General features: G+C 33.9%; 1 protein-coding gene across 1 annotated transcript in view; it reads right to left on the minus strand.

Moving 5' to 3' along the window:
• The window catches only part of LOC140168330 (soluble guanylate cyclase gcy-31-like), a 127,442-nt gene that overhangs the window by 29,794 nt on the left and 81,744 nt on the right, over positions 1-15,904 (minus strand). The window contains 6 exon segments of the mRNA XM_072191697.1: positions 39-195; positions 1,875-2,021; positions 2,382-2,528; positions 3,483-3,612; positions 4,990-5,089; positions 14,171-14,197. Of these exon segments, the coding sequence (XP_072047798.1) occupies positions 39-195; positions 1,875-2,021; positions 2,382-2,528; positions 3,483-3,612; positions 4,990-5,089; positions 14,171-14,197 (708 nt within the window).

The raw sequence follows: 15,904 nt of genomic DNA on the forward strand, positions 1-15,904 counted from the left end.
TTTATATAACCCATTTTTTTGTGTTTGCTTATGTTTACCAGCTCGTATTGCCAAAGCTTCTCCTGACGACGGATCTGTTAATTCTACAATGTTCTGGACCATAGACAGAGCCATTTCCGCGACCCTGACAGCATGTAGTTTGGTCTTGTCGGGTGCACCGCCTACAACCATATAGGCATCTCCTATGGTCTCAACCTAAAGGGATAAAAATAGTGTAGTTGAATACAGTCAGCAGAAAAGTTTAAGACATATCGTCCCCACGGTTGTTTGATGTGATCATTTATTAATTTTTCTAACAAAACATTATTATAATGTTCAAATCTAGACCTGAATAGTACCAACAGCTATCACACTAATAAACTGTGTATGCACATGTATTTTGTAGCAATTTTTAGCATAGCTTTTCGTTTCTATATCAAATTTTTCATCTTTTTTCTGCTTTTTTGTGGTAATTTAAATTCTATAAACTGTACATTTGTGTGCAAATTGAGGACGCTATTTACATATATTTTAAATTTAAATTATCCAAATAATAAGAGTTATACCTTACATTTTATGATATTTTTTTTAAATTCCCTTGTCATTTGTCAGTCTGTTTGCTGATGTTCTAATACCATTTTACAAGTGTCTACCCCTTATAAAGATGCACACAAGATTTTAGATAAATAGCGCCATCCTTGTTCAACTTGTTTTTAAATTGCTCAGTTTTACATGCCCTCAAACAACCGTTTTCCATTTGGGTATCACCAATTGTGTTTACCGCTTAAATAGAAATCATGCATGAATAACTTACGGGTGTGTAAGGGTACATTAGGGTTTTCGGACTTGTTGAAATCAGGTTTAAACTATTGTTAAAGGCCATTAGGTCAAGGTTAATTTATGGTTTGAAGAATAATATTAAGCGGAATAAAATGCAAATGAAACTTCAAATCACATGTCGAAACCAAAATACACAATGCAAATAAAATATAAATAAACTTACAAATATTCATTTACAGCAAGACTTTATTACATAGTAAAAAAAATCATGTAGAAAATATTTTTCCCAAACAATTTAAAGTTTGAACAATATTTTGGCAGATCAAATAGTACAACAATATTCTATCAGTTCAATTTATTATTTGTTGATAGTTTTTCAAATACTTTTATAATAATATAATGAATATATATCTAGAACAGGGTGGGGTGTGGTTGTTGGGGTCAGGTGGAAGAAATATTGATTTTTGAAGATCAAGGCAAGGAGCTATTGGCTTATCATAGTGAGTTACGGCTTTCTAGTTCTGAATCCTCGATATATCAGCCGCTTCTTACCGATACAGTTGCTGCCAATACAAGCAAACTGACATATTGTTCAAGCTATACATTGGAACTGAAATGATGGGAAATACTGTAATAATAATATAATAAATATATATCTAGAACAGGGTGGGGTGTGGTTGTTGGGGTCAGGTGGAAGAAATATTGATTTTTGAAGATCAAGGCAAGGAGCTATTGGCTGATCATAGTGAGTTACGGCTTTTTAGTTGTTCAAGTTATACATTGGAACTGAAATGATGGGAAATGATGCTGCGTATCTATTATAAACATAGAATGTATGAAGTCCAATACACAAGTTCACAAACATAATGTAGTAACTAAAGAATAATTGTCAGACCAGGCTAATTAAATTCCTGGAATTTTATTGAAGATTTGACTATTCCAACTGAAATTCAACAATAGAAGACATGACCTTAATCTTCCACACATGGAGTATGAATTTCAAATGGTGTTACCTAAATCGGTGACTCCATTTGAAAGTTACAACCCTCATGTTGGAGATCAATGTCATGTCTTCCAAAGGAGGTGTAGGGATTTCAACTGGAATAGTCCATTACCTTGTATACTTCATACTGTTCACTTAATCTGTCGAATAGTGTGTACATGGCATTGAGCATGGAGACAACGGCCATTGGAGTGATCCGTGAACATATACTAGTGAAGCCGACTACATCACTGAACAAAACAGTAACGTTCTGAAATACCTGCAGAATAACAAAAAAATTAATGATAAAATAATTTTGATTTAAAACTTACCAATGCCCACAGGGGCTTACTGGCAACAGACTTTGCAAAATTGCGCAAAAATACGCACAATTACTAACCTCAATGTTTATCAACAAAGGCAAGGGACTGGTATATCGATATGCTTGAGCAAACTGCATTCAACCATTACAATACTCAATAGCCTTATTGTAATGTGGCGGGAGTTTTAAAAGCACATGTCCTGAAAAATTATGATGCGCGCGCATACTTTCGGGCAAGGGACAATGGGAATTGCCGACAAACTGCCAGGTAATGACGTCATAAGTCAACTCATCTATAATATTTAGCTTTGATTTTACCTCGCACGTGCTTGTGGCAGGTTCTCCTCGCCGTAGCTTGTCGGCAACCTGTCTCGGAATCATCTGGTATAGTAAGGAATCAGTTCGCCTCATCTCCAAATCTAATTGTCGCATACTTGTTTCCAATTGCTTACTTTTTTGCATTTCCTGTATAAGAAGAAATCAATTGTAGTTCAACAAGTGTCACATCAAAAGGGTCGGATAATACTTTCATGTTAAGAGCTCGATCACCAACCTTTACACAGTGTTTTTTGGTGGGACCTAAGAGCACATCAGACACACCAAATTGCATTCTGAATACATAGAATGTCCTTCTGATATCAAATACATTTTATTTTTTTTAATTCGCGATATAATACAACATTTATGGCAAATTATTAAAAATTTACATTTTAACAATCCTCGAAGTAAACTTTTTAAATCTAATTATATGTACTTAAACGGAGGAAAACCGACCATCATATGAGAATTTCACCTTTCGTATTGAAGATATACATGAAGTTTCCAAAAAGACCTAACAATTTTAGGGGTTTTGGTAAACTTTATGTTTATCTGCAATACGGAATATTTTTATATGATGGTCGGCTTTTCATCCCAGCTACACACATTTTAAGTAATATCATTAGATTTAAATAGTCTACATAGTTTACATCGAGGACCGTTAAATATCAAAAACTTGTAATAATTTGCAATAAAATTTGTATCATCCCAGCAAACACAAAACGTTTTCAAACATCATTCGCAACAGGTTAGAAAAGGTTGACAGAATGCGTTTAAATATCGGGTTATATAAAGGGTATATAAAGGGTATAAAACGTTTTCATAACATCCAAAAACATTTTATGATAACTTACTGCAAATATTCTAATATAGTTTTGACAAGATATTTGGCAAACAATGTTGTTGTAAAATATTTAAAATGTTATTGTAAAATATTTATAACATTTTTTTCCCCAAATATTGTTGTGTATTGACAAAACGTTTTAAAACGTATTCATCACCTTTATATAACCCGACATTTAATGTTATTAATAGTTGGTAGAAAAAGAATATTTCAGTTTATGATCCGTCTATAGCTTCGATGTGCCTGTCGAAACTTACCTGATCAAGAGCAATTTTGAGTTCTGCCGATTGTTGTGTTCCAGCAAGTACTAGATCTCGACTTGAATCGTGCATACTTAGATCGTTGATGAATAAACCTGTTTCAAACATGGAATCCAAGTTTGGGAGCCTGTTTACAATTGTATAAAGAAAAAAATCTTAGGTAATAGTAATCATATCAATCTTAACGGTTTTATCAAATGAACTCCCAGTTATTGCTATTACTGGTATTTATTTATTATTATAACAATGTGGTGTCCATGTAGATTTTCTGGTTTCTTTTCTTTTTGCAAAACGATAGCTAAAAGATGTGACATTTACGTGATAAAAACACTTTATGATTGGTTAAAAACATATTTTATGATATCGCGATAGCAATGCATTTGCTGGGCCCGCTTATTTTGGACATTCTGGATTAGAGCATTAACCACATAACAATAGAGGGTGCTCTCTTTAAAGTGCTAAATATTAGCACCTTTAATACAGAATTGTAAAGTGCTTTGTATTAGTAGAGAGAATAGGTTGGAATACAAACATGGCAACAGGAAACCCCGTTAGATTAATGGTGCAATAATTACTTTCTGATGCTCAAAATATCAATATATAGCATGTCGTGCTTTGCACGATCATCAGTTTTCTCAACATTTCGATGACCAATCACGTACACGACAATGTTAACATTTGAAGCAAACCTCAAAACAATGGCCGCATTTACCATTGGCCCAGCAATACCCTAGCGCAGGGCCTCCGAAATCGCCCCGTGCGTGTTCCTTTTTAGCCAGTAAACACCATGCTTTGGACCAAAATATGGTAAAATTGCAAAATCGCACTGACCCTTTACATTTAAAATAGTTTTAAATTGAAATTTTGCGCTTCGCGTGCAAATGCATTATTAAAATCGGAACAACATCGTCTCCCTCTAAATAATGCAATGCTTCTGCAGAAACGGTAAATCTTATAGTAGTGGGCCCCGGGAGTGGGCCCCTATTTGTAAACCAAAACTTGGCCTCTTGAGTGCACATATGCCTTCCTCAAGGTGAGTTCCGAGGCCCTCCGAATTGGTAAATCCAATTAAATCAGGCCCTAGTCAAAACGTTAATGTATTTTAAAGACCCATTCAGTGATCCCAGCGCAAGTGTAAAAAAAAAATTAATATCGTTTATAAATTGCTTAAAAGTGAAGGACAAGTTATTCAAATTTGATATTTTTGAAATGACAAATTTGGCAAAAAGCGAAGAAAACAGCAGTACTGACGAAGTTGAGACGAAGTTGAAGCCCCATTCATATACATGCAGCTAATTTAGATACTGTCAGTATCCAAATTACAGATTCGTGTAAAATGTCCTATTTTGCCCTAAATACACGGTTTTCGGCTGAACCACTCGCAGGCTATGTTAGCACATCTATGACAACGACAAAGGTACCAATATCTGAATTGGGATGGTCGTCCGGATGAGCAAATCACTGAATGGACCTTTAACCAAACAAAAAACACACCAATACTTACGTGGGCGTGGCAAGAAACATGTATGAATCCCACGAGTCTACATATCTCATCTGTCCCTTTAGACGCATCCGTCGTGGTTGGAATACATCTTCTAAGATGTCTGTGGTGATATGCCCAGGTAGGAACAAAGAATTCGATTATATCAAACCAGATTGGTATGTTGAGTAAACATATTAGAAAGTCAGGGTAGGATATTGCATATCAAATGGGTAAATACTTTGAAAACATGCAAAAGAACAACAATATTTGGAGTCGCTGATCAAAGTAGTTAATAACAGTCCATTAACCATTCCGGGCATGCGCAGTTTGAGATTAGCATTAGCCGTAATCTACCTACAAATACCATCGCAGCCAGGATGCCCTAGTTTTGAGAGGGTATATACTGGGACAAAAAGCAGTAGGTTTCTTATCCAGGGGAATTTCAAGCTAGCTCAATTTTTCACGAGAAAAAAATTGACATTGCCGGGGCTCGAACTGGTGTGCCATGACGCACCAGACTCGAGTGGCTTACTAATTGAACTAACTTGATTACCAAGTTATAATTAAGATACCCGAGCCAACGTTTTTAAGCCTTCCCGCAGAGACATTAATGAGCGACTGCAACTGGCAAAGCTTCCCAACATGCACGCACAATTATATCAGAGACAAAAGTGCCCTTATTATATTACCTCAAAATAAGTTTGCAACCATTATATGTAGATCTTTGAGTCGTTTAGTGTGATTTGATTACTGAATTAAATTGTTGCGCATCTATTATTATCTAGTATGATCATTCAGAAATAAATTGATTTGCTTAGTGTTGTGCATAGTGAAAACAGTATTTCTTCTGTAAATAAAAATATCGACCCCGTAAGTTTTTGAAAAATGAGCTTTAGTTTCCCATTTTTTATGATCTAGAATCGTGCATGTATAAAGTAAAAAGTTGAAAACACTTTTCATGCGTTTCAAAATACATTCGCAAATTTTACATTGTCATTTATTTTCAATTACAAGAAGAAGCCCATCTAGCAAACACATGATTTATCAATATAAACATTTCGCAATCGGCACGCAAAAAATTCCAGTACTTTTTACGAGCCACAAAATACTCACTGTTTAACATGTTCGGACAAAATAAACACTTATTCGCAATGCGTGACGTGTAAATGGGGTATTGGAACAATATTTCAACAAATTACAGCATATAAGGATCACAACAATTGGTCAAAAGTAGTAGGACACAAGAAAACTTACCAATGGGGCACAGCCTCTCATGTCATGAGTTAACCAAGACAGAACAATATAAACAGGGGGACGTAGGAAAAGCGTGTCATTCTTTTTATTAATTTTTCCACATTGCCTGTTTGATCTGTTTAGTGTATTACAAACGAACAAAAAAGGTTTTGGATGTAATTTCATGCGCACATAGCTTTTGTTTGACTCTTGGAAGCATATTATTTTGATTGTGATGAAAAGATAAATTAATAATAATAAAGTAAAGTAAAGTATAGTAAAGCATTAAAGCAAATTAAAGCATTAAAATGCTTAAAACGTAAATTATTCTAATTTAAATGTTTTTTTTTTCATCCTATATATTTGTCAAATTAATTTGCAAACATAAGATGGGCAGAAGAAAGACTTGACATGCATCCATATTTAAAAAAATTTAAAAAATAGGACATTTATGTCACAATGCAAAGATCGAATATTAGTGTTTCAATATACAATGTTTTAATAGAGAAATATGTACTAGTCAAACAACCTTTATATACTAACAACGTTATTAAAACATGCGTACATGCGTAGACACTCGTCACCATGCTTTTTGGTCTATACCCAGTAAACTTTTCAAGGCACTTTGGTGAAGTATGCTTCATATTTCCAAATAACCAAATTTCTAGCATTACCATCTAAATATGTAAGTTAAGAATGACACACCAATTATGTGGGTTTTGTATGCAAACAATACAACAACATTATAACGACAAAAGGTTCATATAACCGATATTACAAATTATACCATACTTTAGAATACATCATATTTTACTGGCCATGATTGACACTGTCGTGGAACAAACAATTTGTGCGTGTAATTGTTTTTCACCAAAAAGCAGTGCACATGTATGCCTTGATTTGTGCATTGCTTTTGTGTGTTTGTTTGTGCACTGTTTACTTTTACATTAGTTTTTAAATCACTATGAGCTAAATATTCCTTGACTTTACAATAAACTAATCCTTAGTATTCTATTATTTTGAACATAATCTTACATGCAGGATGCTTTTAAATATCGCGTAGACCAATTCGTGAACTTCGACAATACGCCCCCTATTGTCAAATATAGATTTTAAGTAAACAACCTCGTGCTCACGTTTTATTTCATCCGAAAGTACGATAAACTTCAAGCCTTATCTAAAATCCACAATTTCAGACTAGCATAACAATTCCGTGTTTCCTTAACTGAGATACACTCATTTTGTTAATTTACTTTACCATAATGCAATACGAGACGCATGCGCAGTAGTTAGTTGTACGAGGGAGTGCCTTTTAGGGTCAAGTATTAGCATAACATGGATGTTTTACGTCTAAAATTCTACACCATTAGGTCAGGCATTTTACTTGCAACTTGCAAACAGACTTAGTCATGGTTACAAGTGTAGAAACAGATTACATGCAAAACTTGTGACGTCACCAAGATGCCATCCAATCAGATGCAGATTCAGACTTCTGATTTGCATATAGTTTTCAATTCAAGCATGCTCATTAACTAACAGGGAGTGTCCCTACAACCAGTTGTTTGTGACGTGCTTTGTGCTAATATATTAGTCAAGCATTTAAAAAGTGGGCATCACAAACAATGGGTGTTTGAAAAGCTCTTTATATCACAAATTAACGCTCTCAAGGAAAGTGTTTGAATAACAAGAAACCGTAACATTAGAGCCTCTGCACAGTCGCAAATGCAATGATAGCAGCTAGCCATTGTCTCATTTGATGAAAATGGAATTATGACACTTTTTCATTCACATGATTTATTGATGTTCATCAAACTAATAACAAAGCATGCAATCATATACAGTATCAACATTTCTTATTGGAAAGGTAAGTATAGATTTCATCCTCTTCATGGTGTAGTCTTGTTTCACTAGTTGAGACCTACAGACATAAAGGCCTAAGTAATCGGATAATGGTTATCAGTATATGGATTATGGTATATCAAAATGTCAAGTTTTGAAGGAAAAGGGATATTTTGGATTTTTTTAAACAAGCCTCTTATATTTGTATAACCATGATAATCTGTTATAATCAAATGAAGAAGTCGGTGGCAGTACCTATTTTAGTATCATAGGAGAAGTAAACGCCCATCTGTATAAGTGGGTAATGGTGAATCCCATCTGTATGAAGTAAATGCCCATCTGTATGTTTTCTAATGAAATATAATGATGCCGGGGAAAAGTTTGATCGAATAAGTTATTGGGGATATCAAGGGATAAAAAAGTATAAAATTTAAGATGTTGCTAACTTAATGGGTGAGATTTTAAAGTAAAAGTACACATGCTTTTTATGTATGTATGTATGGTTTAAAATACATTTAAACAAGCGTGATGATTATGATAATAATGAATGCGTAATGCAATTTCGGTGAGATCATTCGATGATTTGCAGCCAAGAGTTAGGCAAAAGAAAGCAAATAAGAAATTATCAAGAAATGAGAAGCCGACTGCAACGATCCGCAAACAGTCTTAAATCTTATCTACTTAATTAAGACTTAATGATACATCCATTAAGATGAATTGATGGATTTGTTGTTTGAAGGATCACCGAATGGATTGACATAATGAACTCAAAACTTTCAAAATTAGTGATGAAAATATGACAAATAAAAGAATGATTAAATGATTTTTAAAAAGTCATGTAAATAAATAAAAAAAAGCGGATTCTACATGTTAGAATATGCACCTGATTAATACTTTATTTGTCATTCACATAGAGAATAACCATTCTATTTTGCTTTTCATAAAGAAACAAGCATGGTTCTATGAAAACGAGTGAGAAGCAATGGAAAGCAATAACATATATTATCCACCCACTCGCGCTCTTTTGTTTGCAGCTTGAAAACATATATCATTTATTGAATAAAGGAATAGCATTTCCCAAGTTTAAGAAAGATATTTTCAGCTCTAGTTACTGGGATGATATAACTAAACAAAAACGTGTATAACAATGCCCCATAGTATAATACGTACTTCCGGTGGTTACCACTTTTATCACGGTTTTGTTCACACCGTCTAAACGAAGCATATCTGGGGCATTATATGTTACTGGGGCAATGAGAAGCTTCCTTCAGATATGGATGAGGTAAAACGGGGGGGTTAAGCTGGTCAAACACCATTAAAGTTTACGTTAATAGTGCATGCCCCATGTACTGGATTGTAACATTGTGCAAATGTGGTCAACAAAAACAAAAGCAATTGTTTGTGGTGCAATGGAATGGCAAAGCCGAACAGGTGATCAATCATTCACCCATATACATGTGCTGAAACAAAGATGAAAATATGTGCTTCCTATCCTGTTTAATATGTTGTTAGTTTTAGCATTCTAATTGTTCAATGCAAAACAAGAATTAGTCCTTTATTAATTTTATTTCTTTAAGGAGAATGCACGATGCTGTTTTGAATGAAATAATTCTGTACCTTCCTTATAAGTAGCATTTGCATCTGAAGACTCTGCTGAAATACATATAAAAGTTGGACGTATTCTAAAAAGTTTTAAACTCTAAAATAATATAAACTTCGTAGCGAAGTTAAACAATACACTTTACACTTTAGTTAAAATATTGGAGAAACTATAATAAGTTCAAAAACGTAAGAAATAGCTGAAATCCCACACAAATGTCTTTTGATGCTTTGACTGCAGCGTGAAGACTATTAATTTTCTCTGTCTTAATTTTGTTCTTGGATTGACAATGAATGAAAAAACCTTTGTGATTGGTATTAAACCAATAAGCATATAAACCTTACATGCAAGTTAGTAGAGAGATATATCGGGGCGTTATAACTTCAGAATAGGTTAACATTTCAAGTTAATTGTATTCACTTCTTGTCCCATTGTCCTATGTTAGTGGTTGTATTGTCATAATCACGTCTCACGTCTTTGTTATTACGAAATAAAAAGTGTTTTGGTTCTTTTTTGCTTGTAATGTACAAATATAAAGATTTTGTGGAGAGAAAACGCCACTGTTCAAAACAGACAACATATGTGAACATAGTATCGGTAACATTTGGTTAATGCGGGTAGGCTTAATCCTTCATCGTCTACCAAATACGCATGTTTATTATGTGATGCTAGTTATAAAGACTTCTAATATAATTGCCGAAATCAGAGGTTATTAAAAGCTTTCTTTCTCCTGTAGTTCCCGCTCCTCTCAGCAAACCAAATTAAATATTCCAACTATTTATTGTCAATACAAACCGGTAAAGAACGTACGAAGGCGGACAGCTTGAAATGACCCAGTAAACACACGGTTGTTTGATGGCATGTAAAACTGAGTCATTTTAAAAGAAAATTTGAACAATGATGACGCTATTTATCTAAAATCTTGTTTGCATCTTAAGGTGTAGACACTTGTAAAATGGTATTAGAACATCAGCAAACAGACCAACAAATCACAAGGGAATTTTCATCATGAATTTTTATTATGAAATGGGGTGAAATGTAAGGTATAACCCGTATTATTTGGCTAATATAAATGTAAAATATATGTAAATAGCGCCCTCAATTTGCACACAAATATACAGTTTATAGAATAAAAATTACCACATTATCACAAAAAAGCAGAAAAAGATGAATAATTTGATATAGAAACGAAAAAATAATGTTAAGAATTGCTACAAAATATATGTGTACACACAGTTTATTAGTGTGATAGTTGTTGGCATTATTCAGGTCTAGAATTGAACATTAACATGTTTTGTTAGAAAAATTAATAACTGATCACATCAAACAACCGTGAACAAAGGACCCAACATTCCGAGTCAATGTTTACCGAATTCTCAGCGAGACTAAAAAGGAGAAACAATTAATCGTATCAAGCGAAATTAGTCGCTAATGAAGGTAATTGAAGTAGCCTACTATAGAAATAATTCATCGAATTTATTAGACCTATTAAAGACTGAAATTCTCGATCCGAAGAAGAACCGAGTCGATGAATGTCTTTGAATAACTAGAAATCTTACTAAAGGTATGTCTGATAAATTTACTATTAATTAGAATAATGAGATTAAGTGCTTTGACGTGTGAAACTACTTTCTACAGCCAAACCCTCAAGACCTTTAGGTGAATGGACACAAAAACAAAACATGTATCTGTGTGATTATCAAGGCAGTTGAGTGATTGATTAGTGCATGATGATGAATGATGACGAATGGAATGGCATAAATTGTGCAAAAAGCGTATAATCCAGAAGAAGTTTCAGTTTGTTTCACAGACAAGGTTCAAGTATTCTACTAACACCAAAAAAAATATATTAATAAATAAGATCGAGGCTCAAGGTACGGCAGGGGCAGACTGTGGCGTAATTGTGCTTTTCACTTAATGGTTACCTTTCTTTTTTTTATTGAACGTCATGCTGCTATCCACAATATGACGCGCCTCTCGCTGGCTCGATAGTTTTATGTGTGACACTTGGTGACGTCACGTCGCATGAGAGTAACATCATGTTGTAATTTGCAACAACACAACGCGAAAGCAGAAAATAGATGAAAGAGAACAAGCTACTACTTCAATCTCAAGTACATAAATTCAGGGATTCGTAAGGACTAATACAGAACTATAGGATACGGATGCAATTAATAGCATTGCTCTCAGCAGAAATACACAAGATAGGAGGAATTAGCTGCGAAAAAGAGTGGCTTCAAAACTTTATCGCTGATTGCCCAAAGCAGAAACGTCAATAGCTGCTGGATGATTGACTTTTAAAATGTGACGACGTCTTCTTGTGTTTGTTCATTTTTCATCGTACCATTCAGTATGTGTACTAATGCTGTTGTATAAAATATCCATAGTTGACCAATCTGCTTTAAAATTTTTGATCAAAATTGATGATTATATCAACAGCAAACTGTGACTAAAATTGGGACATACAAATGAACTTGATCGTGAATAATTAATAAGGCTATTGACTGTTATAATCTGCAGTGTATAGAGCAAAGAAGTCAATTAACTTACGAAGTTCTTTATGCAAAATATATCACTTTAAAATATAAAGCAAAAGAAAATAACTGAATAAAAAGAAAACAAAATGAATGAAAAGAAACATAAATAAGTTAAATAATAAAAATATAAATTCTTCATTGATGTAATATAATTGCCAAACAAAAACACGTAAACTAAAAGACAAAATAGACATAGAAATAAAATAAAAACAAGCATTACCCAAAACAGAAAAATAATATTGAAAAAGATTTGTTTTTTCTTCAGAAACACGACTTGGCGCGTGCAGTGAAAGAAATGGAAGCCAATGATTATCACAGATGAAATCCCCAAAATAGCGTGTTAAATACCGTGAAGTGATGCATTATTTTGTAGGATTGATTGTATGAAAATAATTTTTTGATTATGTTAAGCCAATCCAATATATAATTTACTCACAAATTCTTAGCTTTCGCTATCTCGTCTGATGGCTTGATGATAGATGGTAACATCCACTTATCTTCCCGCGAATCATTAAAGCCGACGTATCCTTGTTTCCCAGAAGTTATGTAGGTTTTAGCAGTGGATCACATAAATAAAACACATTCGTCCCGGGAAACAATGATACGACAGCTGTCAAGTTTCGCAGGAAGAGCAGTGGTCCGCACCATATGTGATCAAGCTATCAGACGAGATGACGTAAGCTAAGAATCTGTGTGTGAATTTCTCAACGTGCTAAATATTTTCCAAGTCAAAATGGAACTGCAATAAGTCACGTGTTCAGTTCAGGTATCAAAACACCTATTGTAAAAGAAAACTGTTAATGTTCGTTTTAAATGAAGAAAGAGGAAATAAGATTTGATTCCACCCGATACCAGAGCTGAAGGACAAAGACAGAATCACACGATTGACCGATCATGTGCACATTAGTAAGTTACTTAAGGTGACGCTGGTTTAAATCAGAAATATTGAATATTTAATAAGGTAAATTACCAAATTGACGGTTTCTTATTTACTCTTACAATTCTCTCAAAAACTCTTGTGCGTATCATCCCTCATAAAAATAATTGGAACCATAAGTGATCGATGACGATCCTGCCAGCGTTTCTTTATTATAGATACATGCATTCATTTAACTGGAACAACCAATATTTTGATGGCTTTTCTAGACAAACATTTCGCACTTAGCATGTTTAAATTGCCTCCAAAGGACAAAACGACAAAGTAAAATTGCTTGCTGATAAGTTTAAAATTAAATAAAAGGTTACGATAATTTTAGCCTGTCAAACTTTATCAATTTAAAATGAAGTTTGAGTAAACACATTTTAGGCCTTTTTTACTCACGGAACACCTGTCGGATCGTCATGTTCAAAACTTCGCCTTTCATCTTCATGAGATTTGAAACTCACCTTTTTTCACTGCAAATGAATTTGGGGATACATCGCATTACCCTTTTTAGCTTTAGCCTATGGTAATCGGTGCGAGAGTGATGATTTTACGCTTTTTACGGTTTACATCGGTTATAATACTTAAAAACTCTTTTACATATTTACTATTATCTGTTACAGTATCGGTTGGAATCTACTTAACCCCTGGATACAACTGGTCATCTAACAGCATTTCTGATTGGTTGATAACTGGAAATGCTCATTTCAATTGCCAATTATGACTAGGGTTTTATAACTATTAATAGTCAGACTTGCATTATTAATACCCTCCTTGATTGGTTCAAAATTGGACACAATATTTATTTTGGCCAATCGGCAGGTAGTTCTCATAGGGTTAAACGAATCTTTTTAATGTAGATGGAAAACGGTTAAAAATGCTCATAGATATTTGAAGAAAGCAGAAATCTTATACACTGCAGTATTAATTATTCACATAATTTTTCCTGGTTTGTCTCATTTTAGTCTCATTTTTTGTTTAATTTTTAAATTTTAATTTGAAAATCAATCTCAACCCTTGCTGTCTTCACCTATCCATGTCAACAAAAATAAATTCGGAAGTCAGGTATACCTGTTTCAATCCAATGAGTTTTAACATCTTATTAGGTAATGCAAACAGAAAGAAAAGGAAGAAATAAACACAATTAAAATTTCTTGGAATTGACCTTTTCGGTTTTCGGTAAATTCCAAAATCGTTTTTGATTGGACCCTACTCGTATTATAGACTTATCATTTTAAGTACCAACATGGGTGCACATAAGCAAAGATAGAACACCGATGTTTTTGCATGCTAGTAACAACTCCTGAACAACATATCCAAAAAGGAGGAAAATGAAATAGGGGGAAATGGTTATTTGCATATATCCAAAATGGCCGCTAATGCAGAGCTCAATTTTCAAAATTGGGCGAATATGGATCAAAACCATCTAACTCTATTCCTCTCATTATTACGAGTCAGAAAGATTATAATATTCGATGTACAGTACAGTTATTGAATTATAGGAGATAAAAGTCAAATGTTCAATTTCGGTCTCCACCATTGTCCACAGGAGTAAAGGAAAAAATGTTTTTTAATAACATTTTAAACAAAGAATATTTTACCATATCTCAGGTATTCCGTTACCTATATATAATACGTCATCAGGGTTCCAACCGCAAAGGTTTACGGGATTTACCGAAAAGGTCAAATAATTTTTGAAAACTGGTTATGCTGGTTTCTGTTTCTGTTTCTTTTCTTTTACAATCCAGATGAACCTTATTATTATACAACAATGGTGTTATTTTCCTGAAACTTAAATTATGGAGAGAAGGACTGATTTGAAGGTTTTATTTAAAAAAAAATAGTAAAACCTAGAACGCAAATGGAGGTAATTATTAGACTATTACCTCTACGATCCATTATTCAAAATCGCGCACTTTGAATTGTTGGAACGCATCACGTGCAAGACCTTTAATTGACAATAAAGTGGCCAGGGCAACGAACTTTATGTTCTTCTCACATAATAATACTCGCAGGCACTTGCGCTTTGGTTAATTTACGTTTTAACTGCCTTGGACACATTATTTGGGAATAAAGGACAATGCATCATCCTTTATTTCTAAAAAATAACTGCGCGTTATCTGTTTTTTGACAAGCAAACAAGCCTGCGTAATCACCGCGAGCAAGCCCGTGGATTTGTTGATTGCGCATTTAAAAATGCGCATTATTTTAGTACCACGAATTTTGACCATAAAGGAAAACATATTTATAACGAAGCAAGATAGATCATCGTAAAACATTTTCTGTCTTTCTTGAAATCGATTCAACTCCTCTTCATTGTCTAAGTGTCAGGGAATGACCAAAGTTACCGTGTTTAATGAGTGTTAGCGAATACCGGTCCTAAGAATCACCCAGATTGGATATTTCTTTATTGGAGGAAGATACTTTGTGTCTATGTTCATTTTGTATACTCATATTTAGTATTATTCTGCTGAAATACGATACAACTGACTTGTGAGTGACAAAACAAAGACAAAACGTGTAAATGAGTTAGTACATGTTTGGCATAATGGGCTATTCCATTTAAAATCCACACTACTCCTGTGGAAGATTTTGGAAATATGTTCCACAGAGGGAGTATGACTTTCAAACAGAATTAGCACATTATTCGGCTCCCTTTTGAAACTCACGCTCCATCTGTGAAAGATTCAGGTTGAAGCTTTCTCAGAGGGTGTATAAAATTCAAATGGAGCGCCTAATGTGATAATTCCATTTAAATGTCATACTCCCTCTGTGGAACATGTTTCTAACATCTTCCACAGGGGT

The sequence above is a fragment of the Amphiura filiformis genome, chromosome 13, assembly GCF_039555335.1.
Source record: "Amphiura filiformis chromosome 13, Afil_fr2py, whole genome shotgun sequence".
Lineage (NCBI taxonomy): Eukaryota > Metazoa > Echinodermata > Ophiuroidea > Amphilepidida > Amphiuridae > Amphiura > Amphiura filiformis.